The 17496-nt window shown below is 51.0% G+C and overlaps 9 protein-coding genes across 9 annotated transcripts; 4 read left to right on the forward strand and 5 right to left on the reverse strand.

Annotated features, from left to right (window-relative positions):
* Positions 1-108: 108 nt before the first annotated feature.
* N7511_003399 (NAD(P)-dependent oxidoreductase) lies at positions 109-1205 on the reverse strand (the record flags this gene model as incomplete). The annotated part of the gene is made up of 4 exons (XM_057125824.1): positions 109-367; positions 426-895; positions 950-1138; positions 1188-1205. The coding sequence occupies 4 exons, from the start codon at positions 1203-1205 to the stop codon at positions 109-111; spliced, it is 936 nt and encodes a 311-aa protein (XP_056987983.1).
* A 641-nt stretch (positions 1206-1846) lies between these two features.
* On the forward strand, positions 1847-3381 carry N7511_003400 (actin-related protein 2; the record flags this gene model as incomplete). Its single annotated transcript, XM_057125825.1, has 7 exons — positions 1847-1865; positions 1927-1973; positions 2033-2176; positions 2261-2486; positions 2544-3109; positions 3162-3239; positions 3295-3381. 7 exons carry the CDS (start codon positions 1847-1849, stop codon positions 3379-3381), a joined length of 1167 nt encoding a protein of 388 aa, XP_056987984.1.
* A 531-nt stretch (positions 3382-3912) lies between these two features.
* Positions 3913-4841, reverse strand: N7511_003401 (uncharacterized protein; the record flags this gene model as incomplete). The annotated part of the gene is made up of 2 exons (XM_057125826.1): positions 3913-4346; positions 4406-4841. The coding sequence occupies 2 exons, from the start codon at positions 4839-4841 to the stop codon at positions 3913-3915; spliced, it is 870 nt and encodes a 289-aa protein (XP_056987985.1).
* A 519-nt stretch (positions 4842-5360) lies between these two features.
* Positions 5361-6608, forward strand: N7511_003402 (serine/threonine-protein phosphatase 2A activator; the record flags this gene model as incomplete). The annotated part of the gene is made up of 1 exon (XM_057125827.1): positions 5361-6608. One exon carries the CDS (start codon positions 5361-5363, stop codon positions 6606-6608), a length of 1248 nt encoding a protein of 415 aa, XP_056987986.1.
* A 446-nt stretch (positions 6609-7054) lies between these two features.
* N7511_003403 (uncharacterized protein) lies at positions 7055-7708 on the forward strand (the record flags this gene model as incomplete). The annotated part of the gene is made up of 3 exons (XM_057125828.1): positions 7055-7402; positions 7504-7601; positions 7687-7708. The coding sequence occupies 3 exons, from the start codon at positions 7055-7057 to the stop codon at positions 7706-7708; spliced, it is 468 nt and encodes a 155-aa protein (XP_056987987.1).
* Positions 7709-8423: 715 nt separating this feature from the next.
* Positions 8424-8642, reverse strand: N7511_003404 (uncharacterized protein; the record flags this gene model as incomplete). The annotated part of the gene is made up of 1 exon (XM_057125829.1): positions 8424-8642. One exon carries the CDS (start codon positions 8640-8642, stop codon positions 8424-8426), a length of 219 nt encoding a protein of 72 aa, XP_056987988.1.
* Positions 8643-9899: 1257 nt separating this feature from the next.
* On the reverse strand, positions 9900-11583 carry N7511_003405 (gamma-tubulin mipA; the record flags this gene model as incomplete). The annotated part of the gene is made up of 5 exons (XM_057125830.1): positions 9900-10476; positions 10566-11053; positions 11226-11338; positions 11451-11491; positions 11576-11583. The coding sequence occupies 5 exons, from the start codon at positions 11581-11583 to the stop codon at positions 9900-9902; spliced, it is 1227 nt and encodes a 408-aa protein (XP_056987989.1).
* A 1091-nt stretch (positions 11584-12674) lies between these two features.
* On the reverse strand, positions 12675-13598 carry N7511_003406 (aspartate/glutamate racemase family protein; the record flags this gene model as incomplete). The annotated part of the gene is made up of 1 exon (XM_057125831.1): positions 12675-13598. One exon carries the CDS (start codon positions 13596-13598, stop codon positions 12675-12677), a length of 924 nt encoding a protein of 307 aa, XP_056987990.1.
* Positions 13599-13758: 160 nt separating this feature from the next.
* On the forward strand, positions 13759-17240 carry N7511_003407 (uncharacterized protein; the record flags this gene model as incomplete). Its single annotated transcript, XM_057125832.1, has 5 exons — positions 13759-14293; positions 14377-14881; positions 15651-16100; positions 16189-16928; positions 16981-17240. The coding sequence occupies 5 exons, from the start codon at positions 13759-13761 to the stop codon at positions 17238-17240; spliced, it is 2490 nt and encodes an 829-aa protein (XP_056987991.1).
* Positions 17241-17496: the final 256 nt, after the last annotated feature.

Consider the following 17496-nt stretch of genomic DNA (forward strand, 5'->3'; position numbering starts at 1 on the left):
CCGGCGACCTGGCCATACAAGTGTCGCCAATAGAACTTTGGACCAGAGAAATGAGTGTGAAACATGATCAACTATTCTTGATCTATAATCTAGACTCCCAAACTTCCACTACTCTTTTCTACTCTTCTCGTTCCAAAACTCCAACCCAGCCTTCTGTCGCAATGTACCATACATGGCACTGCTATCAAGACACTCACCACCATACTTCCTAGCAGCCTCCATATTAGCCCGAGCAAGCTCAAGACCAGGAAGCTGGACACCCCGCTCCTCAGCCATGGCCATAGCATGTCTAGCATCCTTGATTGCAAGCGAGACGCCAAAGCCAGGACGTGAATCCAAGGACGGCGCATAAGCACCAGAAGTCAACCTAGGAGATATCAGAATTCACAAGCTCAATCCATCCAATAGATATCTGGATAACATACCTTTTCGAGTAACCCCCGGCCACAGGCCCAAATGCCTCCCCGATAAGCTCCTCCATAGGCCCAGTGCCCAGCCCAGTCTTCTCCGCGAAGACCTGCGCTTCTCCAACAGCTTCCATCATATTCACAGTGACAATATTGCCCGCAATCTTAAGCAGCGACGCCTTGGTCGCATCTTCGCCGCACTCAATCACCCGCCGACCCATCACATCCTGGATCAACGGCTTGATTACCTCTGTTGCGTGTTGAGGACCGCCAATCGCAAAGACCAGCCTGCCGTCTACGGCAATCGGGTTTCCACCGAAGACGGGTGCTGCTACGTATGAAGCATTTTTGGCTTTCAGCTCCGTGACTGCCTTGCTGACTGTTTCTGGGTGCACTGTTGAGCAGTCGACGAAGATCTTGTCCTTAAGAGATTGACCTGAGTTTGTTGCTTGGGCGAGCAGGCTTTGCAAGACTGAGTCGTTTGAAACCTGGGGTTCGTTAGACACGTCCTGATTGGGCATGGGGTGGGTGGTATTAGGTACCATGGTGAAGATGATTCCACAGTTGGAGACTAGCTTTGAGAAATTGTTCTCTGGGACTCCTCCCAGTGATTGAAGGGGTGCTCCGCGCGACATTGTGCGGTTTGAGTAGAGTAGACTCAGGGCTTTCTTGGTTGCTAGGTGCCGTTGCAGGTTAGAGGCCATTGCTAGGCCCATGGACCCGAGGCCATACTGGAGAGTCAGTTAATTGTTGTGTCTGTACATGCGGGTGAATACTAACCCAACCAATTTGTGGCATGTTGTGATTTGAATTGGTGGTTTTATAGAGTGAGTAGCAGACCAGGCTATCAAGTTATAGGAGAGTTGTTGTCCGGGGATATGGTGGAGCGACACATTTCCCGAGGACATCGGAGTCGGCCGACAGATGTTTGTTCTCAACTCCTTGGTCTGTTTCGAGTCTACTGTAGAATGAGTCCTGGTGATCTTGTCACTACTCACTGCTAAATGAGAACTAACGGTGATTGGAGACAACGCCTTGTGTTGGCCGGTTGACCTGTTGATCTGCCTGCAAGGCGTTATACATGTATCCAGTCACATTGAATGCATCACATCCCACGCCACGAGGTGAAACTATTCACAACTATTCTCGAGCCAACTTTCAATTGCGCCCTGATATGCTTCCTTTCGAGCTTCGTCAGTCAAATAGGTCGATCGTGTCACGTATTGTCATAACAGCGGCTCATCCCCCCAGGTGGGGGGAAAATATCAGGTACGGTATGGTCACGTAAGTTATGATGCTCCGTCCGTCGTCGGCTTCGACTTCAAACATCCCCAACTCTCCTCCCTTGAACCTCGCCCAATTCCGCTCTTCGTGGGAGCTCCCAGAATTTGACTCCGTGATCCTCCCATCTCACCTGTTGCATTTCCAATTCCTTCAATATGGCGGACATGCCCATTGGTACACTTCCCCAGGCTACCGTGTCCCAGCTTCCAAGCTAATAAGCTAACCACCTCCACAGTGCTCGATGGAGGAACTGGTTTCCTCAAGGTCGGCTATGCCGCCCAGGTATGTCGTATAGCCTTCTCAACACCATGTCACTCCTCTCTAATTCATATACCTGCCAGAACTTCCCAGAGCACCAGTTCCCCTCGATAGTGGGGCGGCCCATCTTGCGAACAGAGGAGCAGTCGACCGACTTCGTGCTCAAGGATATCATGTGTGGAGATGAAGCTGCTGCCGCACGATCCATGCTCCAGATCAGCTATCCTGTATGTCCCTGGATTGGTCCCTCACCATGATACCCCGCCCTCTCCGCAGACGTTGTTGTCGATGCCTAATCCGCGCTGCTCTAGATGGAAAATGGAATTGTCAAGAAATGGGACGATATGCAGCATCTATGGAACTACACCTTTTACGATAAGATGAAGATCAACCCTGAGGGTCGCAAGATCCTCCTCACGGAACCCCCGATGAACCCGCTCAAGAACCGCGAGCAGATGGCCGAGGTGATGCTGGAGGGATATGGGTTCGGTGGTGTCTATGTGGCGATCCAGGCGGTGCTGGCACTGTATGCCCAGGGTATGTAGTGCAAGGATTGAACCGACAGGTTGACAAAGCTGACGGGGGCTGTTCTAGGTCTGAGCAGCGGAGTAGTTGTGGATTCCGGTGATGGTGTGACGCACATTATCCCCGTATACGAGTCGACCGTGTTGAACCACCACATCCGTCGTCTGGACGTCGCTGGTCGCGATGTCACCCGCAACCTGATTGCGCTCCTCTTGCGCCGCGGATATGCGCTGAACCGAACCGCCGATTTCGAGACCGTCCGCCAAATCAAGGAGAAGCTCGCTTATGTCTCTTACGACCTCGAGTTGGACAAGAAGCTGTCCGAGGATACCACCGTTCTCGTCGAATCCTACACCCTTCCCGATGGCCGTGTCATCCGTGTCGGTAGCGAGCGCTTCGAGGCTCCCGAGTGTCTGTTCCAGCCGCACTTGGTTGATGTGGATCAGCCCGGTATTGCTGAGATGCTGTTCAACTGTATCCAGGGTGCCGATGTCGATGTTCGTTCCAGTCTATACAAGGCCATTGTGCTCAGTGGTGGTAGCAGCATGTACCCGGGTCTGCCCTCGCGTTTGGAAAAGGAGCTGAAGCAGCTCTGGCTTACTCGGGTACTGGGCGGAGACCCAGAACGTCTGAACGTATGTTCACTCGACCCAAATTTACCTCAGGACTTGGCTAATGATCTCTTAGAAATTCAAGGTCCGCATCGAAGACCCCCCTCGACGGAGACACATGGTCTTCCTGGGTGGTGCTGTCCTCGCCAACCTGGTATGTTTACATGACCCGTTATCTACAGAAAGTTCTACTAACACCAACCCTCTAGATCGCCGACAAGGAAGACATGTGGGTATCCAAGCAGGAGTGGCAGGAACAGGGTGCCCGCGCCCTGGACAAGCTCGGTCCCCGATAATCGCATTGTATTTAAGCGGTTTCGGTTTCGGTTCCGGTTCCTGCTCAGCTTCTTTCTCTCTGATTTCTTGCTTCGCATTGTTTGCAAGCCGTGTTGTCCCCTGTCTTTTCTCTTATCCTCACTTCTTCCTCCCATCCTTGTCGATATACTCCCGTCAATCTTGTGGTTTTTCCCCTGTCTCTTTTCCTGCTTCCTACATTGTACCTAGACTGGTCTGGTGCGGGTGGACCTGGGGCTTTTATGACAGAAAAGAACTAAACATTTCTCTTGGCTCTCTAGATTTGTAGATTCCTGCAATTGTCAAAAAGAGCATTGAAGTATTCAATTTGTGGGCAACTCTACAGGACCACAGTAGACAAATAAATACATTCAGGTAAAAGATGACCCCAAGACGAAGGTGCAAACTAGAGTATATAAAGCAGTAAAGATGACCGAAAGATGCAAAGATGCTATTAACGCCAACTGAACAAATGCACAAGACAAGATAAATCATCCACCTGAGCTTTAATTCACCTGTACAGTACAGTACAATTAACCTTCCACAGCACCCGGTGAAACAGCCAAGATAACCGCAAGCGCGGCAATAATCAACGCAGCAGCCACAAACGCTGTCAAGGCAACACTGCCACGACTGGCAGGGAATTTGCCCCGAATAATCCAATACTGGCTCTCAAAATAGCGGTGAAATCCTACTATCAGGATGAGGATTGAGACGCCGATGAATGTTGAGCCGAGGGGTTTGCCTACGCTGCGAAGACGAGAGGAGGCGGATGATGCGTGGAAGGAGGCTGAGTCGTAGGAGAGGTTTGGTGGGAGAATGGCTGGGTTGGCGCCAGTTGGGCTCATATCATAGGCACTTCGGGTTGTATCTTGGTTCGCGCTGTTCAGACGGAAGAGTTGCGTTACTGCGATGCCGATTGAGGCGAAGGCTAATGAAGTGCGCATCCAAGCTAGGAAGGTTCGTTCTGTTGATCTCGTTAGATTGGTCGATAATGAGAAGTGTGTTTGCCTGCAGTTTTCATACCTAAAGCAAGATGGTCGCGCGCAACACTGCCTTTGTTTTCCAGTTCGAGGCTGCCATATCGATCTGCTAACTTGGTATACCAGGACTGCTTGGGCTCGGAGGGTGCCTCCTGACTAGTTGGCTGGTTGGCGGTCGTGCCATTGCCATTGCTTGCAGTGTCTGGGTTTTGTGACTTGTGTTGCGAGCTTTCAGTCTGCTCGGTCGACTTATAGTTACGCCGGGCAGGGTCGGCCGTATTTATTGGAGTGGCCTCAGTAGACTGAGAGCTCTGTTCCTGGTTCAAGGTGCGTGCATGGGTTCGCAAAGAGCTTGAGTGGGACCGGGTACTGCCGATAGACGAGGACAGGCCTGAATCGGTGTTGGTAGGTGACCGTGAGGACTGGATATCTGTAGCCCTGTGGCTCTCGCCCGTCTGAAGCGAATCAAATGTGTTCATTATGGCGTGATCATTGATCTCTTGAGCTATTCTGTCCAATCCGGAGAGGAGGGGGACCGTGTTTATGCACCGAGGCGTCAGAGGCCCCTATTGCGGAACGGGCGTAATGGATATTGCTATGCAGGGCTCACAGTGAGCGGTAAGTGAGATATTTCGCCCTCTTATTTGAAGGGTCTGGGGTCAGTGTCAATATGCGCTGCTCAGCCTGCACTTTGCTGGGGTGACTTTAGGCAAAGCGTGAAATGATCTTCGCACGTGACTCCGGGGAAGGGTCCACTACAACCCACTTGGCTTTCATGGATATCACGATGAGATGGGTGTAGAAGTTGAAGGGTTGAAGGGGAATGAGTCTATGAAGAGGAGATATTCAAGTTCACATCTCCAGATCAACAAGAGTTACGACTTCTCCGAACCCTAATGGCGTCATTTCCTCTTTGGGTAGGCGGTCAGAGCTATTTTATGCCCGTCTGTTGATCAGCTTTCTCCCCTCTTCGCTTTCAACATGAACGACATATAGTCATGGCATCACAGATCTCCCCCGGGAAGCTTGATCTTTCCAAGAAACTTTCAGACTTGCGGTCAACCGACCGCCGGCCACAGACCAACGCTCGAGACCCCACTCCATTAACCCCTCCTCTCCCCTCGCCGCCAGACCTCTCCGCCCATCAGTACCGCCAACCAATCCGTCGCATTCTGTCCCCCAAGGATCATGAACTCTTCCTCTCCTCATCTACATACAAACTAGTCCTTGCATTTGTCTTCGGCCTGACTGACTCCGTCCGTGGGCACTCCGTTCCGGACCTCCAAAAAAAGCCCCAGTCCGAATCCATCTCCAAGATCTTCGCAGTCGTCACTCAGATCCGAGCCCTCTTGACCAGGAACCCTGCAATTGATCAGGGTGGATCTCGATTTGGCAATCCCGCCTTCCGTACATTGTTCGACGATGTTGCCGCCCAGAGCGCATCATGGCATACCAATATTTTGGGGCTGAAAGACAACGCAGCCACCGAGGAGGCGTCTACATATCTCATCAACTCTCTGGGCTCAAAAGACCGCATAGACTACGGCTCAGGACATGAATTGAATTTCATGATGTGGCTACTATGTCTGTACCAGCTCGGTCTTCTCCCCGCCTCGGACTTCCCTGCCGTGGTGGTCAAGGTCTATATCGAATACATGCATCTCATGCGTGAAATCCAATCGACTTACTACCTGGAACCTGCTGGTTCCCACGGTGTGTGGGGTCTGGACGATTACCACTTCCTCCCGTTCTTGTTTGGCGCCAGTCAATTAGTCGGCCATGGATATATCACGCCCTTGGGAATCCATAATACAGCCACTCTAGATGAGGAAGGAGATAATTATCTTTATCTGGACCAGGTCCGCTGGGTGGACAGTGTGAAGACCGTCAAGGGTCTACGCTGGCACAGTCCCATGCTGGACGATATCTCTGGAGCCAAAAACTGGTTCAAGGTCGAGAGTGGCATGAAGAAGATGTTTGTCAAGGAAGTCCTTGGAAAGCTACCCATCATGCAGCACTTCTTATTTGGAAGTCTCTTGGCTCCTGCTGAAGGCATGAGTGACCCCTCAGGATACGACCATGAGCATGAAGGCCACGACCATGCCCACGATCATGGACATGGACATGACAGTGCCGACTGGTTCGGTGACTGCTGTGGTATCAAGGTACCCAGTACCGTGGCTGCGGGGGCTGAGATGCGCAAGCGTATGGGTGGATCCAACTTGCGCCCAATTCCTTTTGATTAAGGCTCAAGTACGATAAAATAACGATACTATATGAAAAGAATCATAAACACTTGATTTTCGAGTTATTTTCCCCTAGGTTACTCTCCATACTTCGTAAGCTGTTTAAAGAAAAGTCCCCACCGCCTCCGATTGGCCCACTCTAACCTCAACCCCAACTCCGCTCCAACACGCAACTCACATCTCAAATTACATCTACAACGAACAAACCCCGAAACTGCCACCTACCACTAAGCGCAAAACTCAACCTCAAACCTAACCCCAAACCCTGAACCCAAAAGCGATCGTCCACCGCTCACATCCGCACGCGCAACTCCGGCGGTCCCCATCTCCATCTCCGCGCATCACCCAAAGCCACACCGCCAAACGCAAAAAAAAAAAAAAAAAAAGAGAGAACAGAGCACACGTCATCCCTCTACCCTCCGACCGAAACGCAATCCGACCCACTCATGGCGGGCGACGAGTACTCCGTCGGCGGTGGCAAGCTCAAGTTGAAGGGGAGCAAGGTTAGCGGAGGGCGGGTGGAGAAGAAAAAGAAGAAGAGCTCGAAGAAGAAGGAGGACTCGGCTTCTGCTTCTGGTCCTGGAACTCCTGCAGAGACGCAGATACAGAGATCGGCAGTTGAAGGGGATTCTCGTCGGGATTCAACGCCGATTGAGTCTAGAGTGGGGAAGCGTGATCATGCCCATGATAATGACCATGACGATGGAGGTGATCAGGTCGCAGAGCGGGAGAGGGAGTTTGGCAGTGGGAAGACGGAGACAGAGAGGAAGTATGAGGAGATTCGGCGCAAACGGGTATGTTTATCTTTTTTGTTTTTCTGGTTTTCTGGTTTTCAGGCTTTCTTTCTATGAAAGAAAGCTGTCGGCTTGGTTGGGTATCTTACTGACTTGGATAGTTACATGAACGACTTCAACGGGAAGGTGTCAAGACTCACAAAGAAAAGGTTGAGGAACTGAATAAGTATCTCAGTCGCTTGAGTGAACATCATGATATGTATGTCTTTCTTTTCTTTTCTATTCTTTGTTTCTCGTGTCCCGGATGTGTCCCGACTGGATGAATAGCTGCTAACATCTTCCAGGCCGAAGATTGGACCGGGTTAGACGGGGGGATTTGGGTCTTGGGTTTCAATGCAGGGAGCTTAGGGCTTGGATCCAGTCACTTGCATTTCTGTAATTTTACCCAGATGTTCGTTTACGAATGGTGTTCACATTTTTGGGTTTCTTGGTTTCTTTCAGGTGGAGATGTAGACCCCGTGATCTGGGCCATCGACACCACATGATCGGCTTATCTACTCGTGTATCATGTGGATGCACCCTGGGAATGCAGATGGTCGACTACGAATTCCGAACTGAAGATGGAAGATATAGATTATTGAAGGCTGAAGACCTACAGGCGCTCCCTGAGAAGCAGTCCCCGAAAACAAGTGAAGCCCCAAATGCAAGATGGCAGTAGATCGAAAGAAAACAAATGACACCCGTGAACAACGCCATGCAAATGACCCCCAAACGATAAAAAAAAATAGATCTAGATATAGATCAAACCCAACCAAAATAGATCATCCCCAAATCAAAAGAGTAGAATGAAACACCGCGCTAAATCCAAGATCACCGCGAGAGAGAAGAGAAACGCAAAAGAACAGACAGATGTAGACGAGGCGACCTCTGTGGAGACGGAAGTTGGAGAAGGGCAGGGTGGAGACGGGGAGCCCCGTCTGCGCTGCCTGGCCGATTCCGCCGGCCCAGCACAACGAACAACCGCACTGGTTGTTCCAGACCGCAGACGTCTGCCATCTACTCCGCTCGTATTATGAGGTCCTTAGACGCCCTTCACCACGACTGTCCGTTCGCTGTTCAGCTTATCGGCGTTGCGAGCATGACTCTCCTTCTTGCAATCCTCCAGTCCGGTGCAGGAGTGTGCCTCCAACATGCGGTGCTTCGAGCAGAAATGGCCGGCGCAGAAACTACAGTCACCGACGATGCGCTGAGCGGCTTCCTTGCATTCCTTGAAGTTGCAACGGGGCTTGCGGGGAGGCATTGTCGTGGGTTGTAGGGACCGAGTGAGAGTTCAAGAGGCCGGTTGGAGGGAAACCGACTGAGGGAGAGATAAGGAGGAGGCGAGACGCCGAATGGTTTCGTAGTAACTCTCAAAGGGGCACTGTTGAGTTGTCTTGGAGGGAGGTGGATAAGCGCCGAGCCAAGTGCGGAGAGATGCGGTTGGGGAGAGGAGAGTGAAGAGCAGAGAGCAAGTGGTAAAGGGGGAAGAAAAGGAAGTACCTGCAGAAGGGGGTATATATAGGGATCGGAACAGACGGGAGAAAGCCACAGAAGGCTGAGTCAGTGAGGCGACTGGGGGGGTGACGGAATGAGTAAAGTGGAGAATCCCGAAGGTTCGATAAGTGAGCAATGGGTGAAAAGTTAGACGGTGAGGGCGAGTATACGGTGGTATCTGAGGTCTATACTGACATTGGACCACTGAACTGGTCACTGACTACTGAACTGACCTCTGACCTGACCTTGACCACTAAACTGACCTCGACCACTGACCATTTCTCAACAAACCCGACACAGGACAGCCTAACGGAACAGAGAACTATACACGTGATACGACACAGTGCCGCCACCCAGTGTCCCAGTGGCAACAGGTTCATCCGATATTCTTGCGTCTACGGCGCTTTCACCAGCACACCCACCTGGGACTATATAAACTCTGCAGTCCTACATCACCATCTCCACCTCCGACGTACATCGCATATACAGGAACCGGATATCATATCATTATATCATAAGCCAGTGGAGCTATGACTTTGCTCAATCAAGCGAAATTAAATTCAACAGGTGAAGTATCGACCACAAGTGACCAATACGAGCCGTTCGGTCTCTGCAGCTCTGCAATGCGCACGGGACCAACGCCCAGCATGTCCGGGAGTGGCTCCGTTTAACTAATATCCAGGCCTAAAGTGAGGCCGATCCCGCTACCCAATTTCGTTCTCTGGCCTGAACTGCACCTGTGCTAAAGTGGTTCACATCGTAATCACACCACGTCCACTTTTTCTCCTCTTCCCCCCCCGGGGCTACGTGTTCCATTTCAAATCATGACTAGTAATGTGGAGGCGTGCATTGGTTTGATATTGAGAGAATTGGAAAACGCCCATGCGCCCGAACCCCTTGCCCCCCAAAAAAAAACAGAAACAGAAAAAAAGAAAAAGAAAACAAAAAAGGAGAAAGGAGAAAGGAGATAGGAGAAAAGGCAAATAGGGAAAAAAAAGCCATACATGAAACGATTCGGATCAAATTATGCTCCCGGTTCGTTTGCCTTGCCAGCATCCGGGTCCAAGTAATTCTCCTTTTCGGCCGCCTCATACTCGCCAATGAGATCCATGACCACCGCCCGCGCTTCGTCAAACTCACCCAGTCCATCGGCAAAGGGCGCTTCTTTTTTGTATTGTTCCAGGAAGGCATTGCGGTTACGGAATCGGTCATATTGGTGGACGATGCGCTTGAAGAGGGTGGCCACAGACGTGTGATTGGCTAGCATGAGACCGCTGACGCGGTGGCCGGCATCCGAGATGTAGGGAGATTTCTTGGTCAGGGCCACTTGGATACTGGCGGGACCCCATGGGATGAAAGAAGCAAGACGACGTTCGCGAATCCGCAGGAGGGACTTGTGCACGTCGGTCGGGTCGGCTTCACCTTGGATGATATTCAGGATACTGATGTAGCAACTGGACTTGCTGGGGTTGATGGAGACCATCCGGTTCTTGGGCTGTAAGAGACGACGCATCACATCCAAGACGGTCGTTTTGCGGATTGTCCGGGCTTGGTCAATGTTGGCGCCAGTGAAGGGAGTGTAGGATGTGAGAAGGAAATGGCTGCGGGGGTGGGGATCAGCGAGGCAATGATTCCAGCGAGGTCATTGTGCATGTATCCGGGGTATCGTAGGGTGGTGGTAGATGCAGACATGACCGTCGACACCAGCTGGTTGGTTTGATGGAATGAGGGCTCTTGCACATGAAGTCGGTCAGCCACAATTCGTGATAGAGCGCCATTGTCCAGGACAACCACGGAGTCCGCGTCTTGAGTTAATCGTCGCATGGCGAGCAAGCTGTTGTAAGGGCTGACAACCACATCGGGGTTTTGCGTATCAGGGAAGACGGAGTAGGTCTGGATGAGCTTCTTGGGGAAGCGATCGTTCATGCGTTCTAGAATGAAACTGCCCAGCCCTGAGCCTGTACCTCCAGCGATCGAGTGAAGAAGCATGAAGCCTTCCAACGAGTCACTTCCGTCTGCTTCTCGGTCGATCATGTCGAAAATCTCCTCGGAGATACCCTCGCCGGCTGCATATCCTGCTCCCCAGTTGTTTCCAGCTCCGATACCTTGCTGCCCGATGAAGAAGTTCTCAGGGTTGTAGATGTTTTTGTATGGACCGGTCTGGATACCATTGAGTACCTATAATGTTGTTTCAGTGGCCTGAACCATGGTATCACGGGATTTTGCTCGCATACCCTGGGTTCTAGATCGAGGAGAATGGCTCGGGGAATGTAGCGGGTGTCGTCACTCTATCAACGTCGTTAGCGATGACACCAACCAAATAATATAATCCATGCCTCTATCAACACACCTGATAAAAGAACACATCCTTGCGATCACCGCCTTCTGTCGCGTAATCCGCTAGGTTTCCATCTGCGCTGATTCCATGCTCCTGGCACAGCTGCTGCCAGAATTGGCTTCCGACTAAACAGACCGCGCGTTAGCTCTCCAGAGCATGAGTCATAGGGGGTTATAGATTTCAATCGACAGCGCAGGGTTGGGAGATTCCGTCGAGGAGCTGAGGTGTGCCACATACCGTTGTTGCCGCACTGGCCGGCTTGGATGGTGATGATTTCTCTGCCATTCCGCCAGAATTAGTTTTATTCCAGCGGGAGAGGCATTTTTGAAATATTGAAGGAGTTTGGGGGGGTGTCCACTTACCTTGGCATCTTTCGTGCACCAAAGCCGTCGAGTGTTGCAGCTCTCAACGCGTATCGCGTTGGCGCGGGGAACTTTTTGGCCGACGGTGTCGCCTCAGGCAGAACATTTCATCAACATCACCAGTTGACATCAACATCAATCAACCAATCAACCAATCATTCAATCAATCATTCAATCAATCAATCAAACTTCAATTGACCTGTTGCAGCTCAACTAGTATCGTAATAGCTATGCAGGTGCTTCTATCTAGTTGAAGCAAGAACTTGACCGTACGCCTGAAAATGTAAATACAGAAAAAGAACTGGTCCTCAAAAGAGAGACTAGGTACCAGCTCGACATGAATACTAATCCCACAGCCCAAGATACGCCCCAAAATATAAGAAAAACCTGGGGCCGTAGGCATTCAGGTACAAAGAACGTCGGTAGATACACCATCTGCCTTTCCACCATGTTATCCCCGCCTCTCCCTCAATTCCTGCGTCACATCAACAGGCCCCGTTCTCAATCCTCACTTCAGCCTCAATTGCTGAGATTGTTCATGACCAAAGGATTTTTGACCATTTCGGCACCATGTAGTCGAATAGCAAATCGAGGGACGTAGTCTCTCCACCCTCAACCGTAGTCGCAAGCATTGGTGAGTACCCAGCATCTTCAGGACTGCTCCCTGACCTCTCGGTCTTCTTGGTCGTCATCGGCGTCAAACTAAGCGTGTTGGAACTGAGCAAGGAGGCCAGTCTGGTGCATGAACTTGGCCATGGAGCGAATGGCCTGCGGGACCATTTCATCAACATCACATCACTCATCACCCTAATGCTCCTGCTCCTCCCACACTTTTTTCGCTAACTCCTCTAAAGTGGATTCCGGAAAACCGATGTCTCTATCTTCGGGCTGAGATGGACTTCTCCTGAATACATGTTCGAATGAAATGATCAGAGGGTCTCCGGAAATCTTGATGGCGCCTTGTTTGGTTTGCTTTGAAGGGGTCATGGTTACTTATTCATGACGACACATCGAAGCAGACGACAATTTTTGGTTACTTCTATCGTGAGTTCAATGAATGGGATTTCAAGGTCTCAGGGCCTCTCGGTATTTTGAGTACTCAAAACCTAGCTTTCAAAGCCGTAATGAGGTTTCCTGCGCCTGCAACCACTCCATCTACAATGCGAACTCGACCACCCTCCGGAATTCCATATTCCCGCTCACATCCTTCTCGCACCGCTTCTTCCATGCCCGCCATACCCGCGCAGCCTAGACAAACAACCTTGACACGAGTCTCAGAGCTCCGCAGTAGATTGCGAGTGGCCTCGATGATCCTCCGTCGTACTTCTTCAGGGGCAGTAGTGTGTAGTTCGACGGCTGTCAAGCCAGTAGTCTCAACACCGGCAAAGTGCATTGAGCTCTCATCTTGACCCCTGTATCCCAGTGCACCCTGGACACCGTGGATGAGTTCATCCTTCCACGCGGCGCCCGTCGTGACGATGCCGAAACTACCCTTCTCTTGGTATTTGCGCAGTTTCTCTGCGGGATTGATTGGCTCTTCCAAGGCAAATCCACTGACCAAGGAAAGAGCAGCGGTGATAGATGCTTCAAAAATGCCAGTAACATATTTGTTTCGCGTTGAAGGGTCGTTCTCCTCTATTGACTGAATATCTTGCCTCAACTGGCCAACAAATGGGTGCGCGGAGTAGCATGCTACCAAAAAGGCGTCGTGATATGGAACTAGGTCCCGTACAGGCCAGCAGTTCAATGCTGAGCGACAGGATTCTTCAGCGTTGTTGATACTGGCGATTGGTTCAATCTGGACTCCGTTGACCTCGATGGGGGCATTTGGAGCAGTGAAGTATTCAAAACGCACATCGGTGTAGTTCATGCTCGCCAGGATTGGCTTTAATGCTTCCGTCATGTGCGTCGAGGTGTTGGGGTTGATGATCAAGATGCTATACTTGCGCTCTCCTTTTTTCGGATCGAGCGTAGATATTTCGTTGGCATCGTATCGCTGCTCAGGTGAAGTTTGAGAGCTCATTTTGGAATACAAGAGGTGGAATTGTGAGAGAGAACTGAGAGTATTGAGAGAATCCAAGAAATGCATCGAGGCGTTGGCCGTTAACGTTATCATTTATCGGCGACTTCCGCAACCCCGCCATCCCCGCTTGACCTCCAACTCTCAACAACTCAACCCCAAGATGCCTCTCATTGCCCAGAACCCCCAGCCGAGAGTCATTCTCGGGCTGATGACCTTTGGTCCTTCCGAGGACAAGGGTGCCCGGATCACCTCGCTCGACGAGTACAACAAGTGCCTCGATTACTTCCAACAGCAGGGCTTCAATGAAATCGACACCGCTCGCATCTATGTCGGCGGAGAGCAAGAGGCTTTCACGGCCAAGGCGAACTGGAAGTCGCGTGGCTTGACTTTGGCTACCAAATGGTACCCGCAGAAGGCCGGCGCGCACAAGCCGGACGTCCTCCGAGAGAACTTGGAGCTTTCGCTGAAGGAGTTGCAGACTGACACCGTTGATATCTTCTACCTACATGCTGCGGATCGTGCGACTCCGTTTGCTGAAACCCTCGAGGCTGTTAATCAGTTGCACAAGGAGGGCAAGTTCGTTCAGCTCGGTCTGAGTAACTTTACTTCCTTTGAGGTTGCTGAGATCTGTACGCTCTGTGCTGCCAACGGATGGGTTCGTCCTACCATTTACCAGGCCATGTACAATGCCATTAGTGAGACTCCCCTTTGTTTTGTCTTCAACCTTTCTGATTTCCTTCCTTGCATTGATCGGTCTCAACTAACGTAATTCCCCTAGCACGCAATATCGAGGCAGAACTTGTCCCTGCCTGCCACCGGTACGGTCTGGATATTGTCACTTACAACCCTCTAGCTGGCGGCCTCTTTTCTGGAAAATACAAGACTCGCGATATCCCCGCTGACGGCAGATTCGGCGAGGGAACCGCAACTGGATCCAACTACCGCCGACGCTACTTCCGCGATGCCACCTTTGAAGCTTTGAGCCTAATCGAGCCCGTTGTGGAGAAGCACGGTCTCACTCTGTTGGAGACCGCTCTTCGCTGGGTGCGCCACCACTCTGCCCTGAGAATGGACAATGGCGGCCGTGACGGTGTCCTCGTCGGTGTTAGCAGCTTTGGTCAGCTTGAGACTAACCTTGCTGATCTTCAGAAAGGTCCTTTGCCAGAAGAGGTTGTTCAGGCTTTGGATCGTGCTTGGCTTGTTGCCAAGGCTGAGTCACCTGCGTATTGGCATCTGGATTTGAAGTATACCTATGATACTCAGAAGGCTCTGTATGGGCCTAAGTAAGCTGAATACCATGTCAAACATTATCGAGAGCCGTTGATCGAAGCTCATACATAGTGGCTTGGTTGTTCACAATGTACATATTGCTACTTCAAGAGTCGCATGCCTTTCCTAAGCCGGTTGTTTCATACAAAAATTTAGTTGCAGGATAATCCAGACGTAACGCACGGGACATACCCAGCACATCAAATTTAGACAGCTTGTCAGATGTTGACCAAACGGGTCAGCTGGAAGAAACTTGAGTCTTCTGATCTAAAGAAAGGTCTTGGCGCCAATATATGACATAATCAAAGGGCCCCAATCTCAATGCGGCTTAGCGTGCTCCCCGTGTGGGTCACGTGTGTCTCCAAAGCGGGACCCCTGTGACGACAGCTGGAGGTGGCCATTCAACGCCGTCGACGGTGGATTGTCTCTTCTCACTCTTCAACTCATACCCAATTGTTCTCGACATTCGTTTCCCACTGGCTCGTGCTCGCTATCAACCGTCTCTCAGAGCAATATTCAATAAAACTCCAAACCCCCGAACCTTGATCTGTTCCTGGATCGCATGTAACCATACTCTGCGAACAGGGTGGTACAATAGAATCAGAGCCGGAGTCAACGCACGTGGAAACTGGTCTCATGCGTTATAATTTGTCGAATACCGTCATTCATCCATCTCATCTGCTCGTCTCTTGACCTCCATCCCTTATCTGTTATCTTTCGCAAGGACTGTAGACCAGACAAGAATCCCCCCCTGACCACGGCGGATTCCATGCAATAATCAAGACCCTCAACGAGCCCCCTCACCAACGACGTTGTGGCTTCAGATACCTTTGAGCTCTCAGAGCCACGGGCGATCTTAACCCCGGACACAGTCCACGACTCGCCTCACGACTCCCAAGACTCAGAGGACGAGATGGCTGTCAATCGCCCCCCATTGCACCGACCCACGGATGGCCGCTCGCAACAACCCCTACTCAAAGATGACCGCCAGGGGCGTACATCCCGTTCAAGCTTTGGGAATGGGGATGCAGAAGGCCGGCCCATGCTGCACCATACCAGGCGCCCAACCATCCGGAGTAAGAGCCCGGAGCACGACGCCGCCCAAGCAACCCGCAAAAAGTACATGATTGCATCGGGATTCCTCCTGCTCAGCTTGGCTAGCTTCGTGGTTCAAACGGAGACTGCTTCGTACATTCAAAATGAGCTGGGCTGGAAGAAACCCTATTGCATGCTGTAAGTGTCAACACGGAGATAAGCCGGCCACCCCAAGCCCCATGCGCAAACTGAGTACTCTGGATAAAAGCTTACCGCCCCTGTGCAGCTATATGACCCACGGTTCTTGGTCCCTACTTTGGCTGGTCCAACTCGGTATCCTCCGCCTCCAGAAACGGAAGATGTCCTGGGAGGCCTTCTGGCGACGACATGTCTTCCTCCTTCGTACAACTGCGCAAATGGTAGAATCCCAAGATGTGCACCTCACTACCCGCTCTTCAAATCGATCTCCTATCCCATACATGGTTAAGACTACTGCTTTTGTGACCACTGCTCTTACAATCGCTGGAGGTTCGTGGTACGTCGCGGTCAACATGACTACCGCCAGTGACCTCACAGCTATTTACAACTGTTCGGCATTCTTCGCGTATGCATTCTCGATTCCTCTTCTGAATGAGAAGCTGCGATTCGACAAGGTGTTCTCCGTGGCAGTCGCTACTATCGGTGTCATGGTCGTTGCGTACGGTGATCGGCCTGAGAAGAAGGCCTCCAAAGGTGGAGATGATGGAGCCCAGAACAGATTGCTCGGAAACATCGTTATTGGTGTTGGAAGCATCCTTTATGGGCTGTACGAGGTTCTCTACAAGCGCTTTGCCTGTCCTCCGGAAGGTACCAGCCCGGGTCGTGGTACAATCTTTGCCAATACCTTTGGCAGTCTCATCGGCGCTTTTACTCTGCTTGTGCTGTGGATCCCATTGCCTTTCCTACACTGGTTGGGATGGGAGACCTTTGAATGGCCGACGGGCGAAGCAGGTCGGATGTTGATTGTCTCTGTGTGTGCTAATGCGAGTAAGTACTGATTTCGCCTATCCACATGATTCAGCAATTAACGTCAAAATAGCATTCTCTGGTTCTTTCCTTGTACTCATTTCTCTTACATCACCTGTCCTCTCATCTGTCGCTGCCCTTCTCACGATCTTCCTCGTCGCTCTGGTAGACTGGTTCCGAACAGGCGACCCTCTTTCTATGGCATCAATTATTGGTGGCATTTTGATCATGGTGGCATTCTTCATGCTGAGTTTCAGCACATACAGAGAAATGAACGAGGAACGCAAGAAGCATCTCGAGAACGATGAGGTCGAGTCTGACAGTGATGCATAGATTCTGGGTGTTGGGGATATTCCATATATTGCATTTTGGTTTTCGTTCAGCGTTTTGTTCTGTACAGCATATTACTTTTCTAAATTGTTTCACTCTATACCTGACCGACCGGGCTTTTTCATACTTCTGTCTCTAGACCACTGCGGTTGGATTTCGCATAGCTTGTGGCGCAAGCCTAATTACTAGGCATTGTGGTTGACATACGCCTGACATGAGGTGATGAACAATAATTCGACTACATTTTCTTGTCCTGAGG

This window comes from Penicillium nucicola (assembly GCF_028828085.1).
Source record: "Penicillium nucicola strain IBT 29836 chromosome Unknown utg000002l, whole genome shotgun sequence".
NCBI classification, from domain to species: domain Eukaryota; kingdom Fungi; phylum Ascomycota; class Eurotiomycetes; order Eurotiales; family Aspergillaceae; genus Penicillium; species Penicillium nucicola.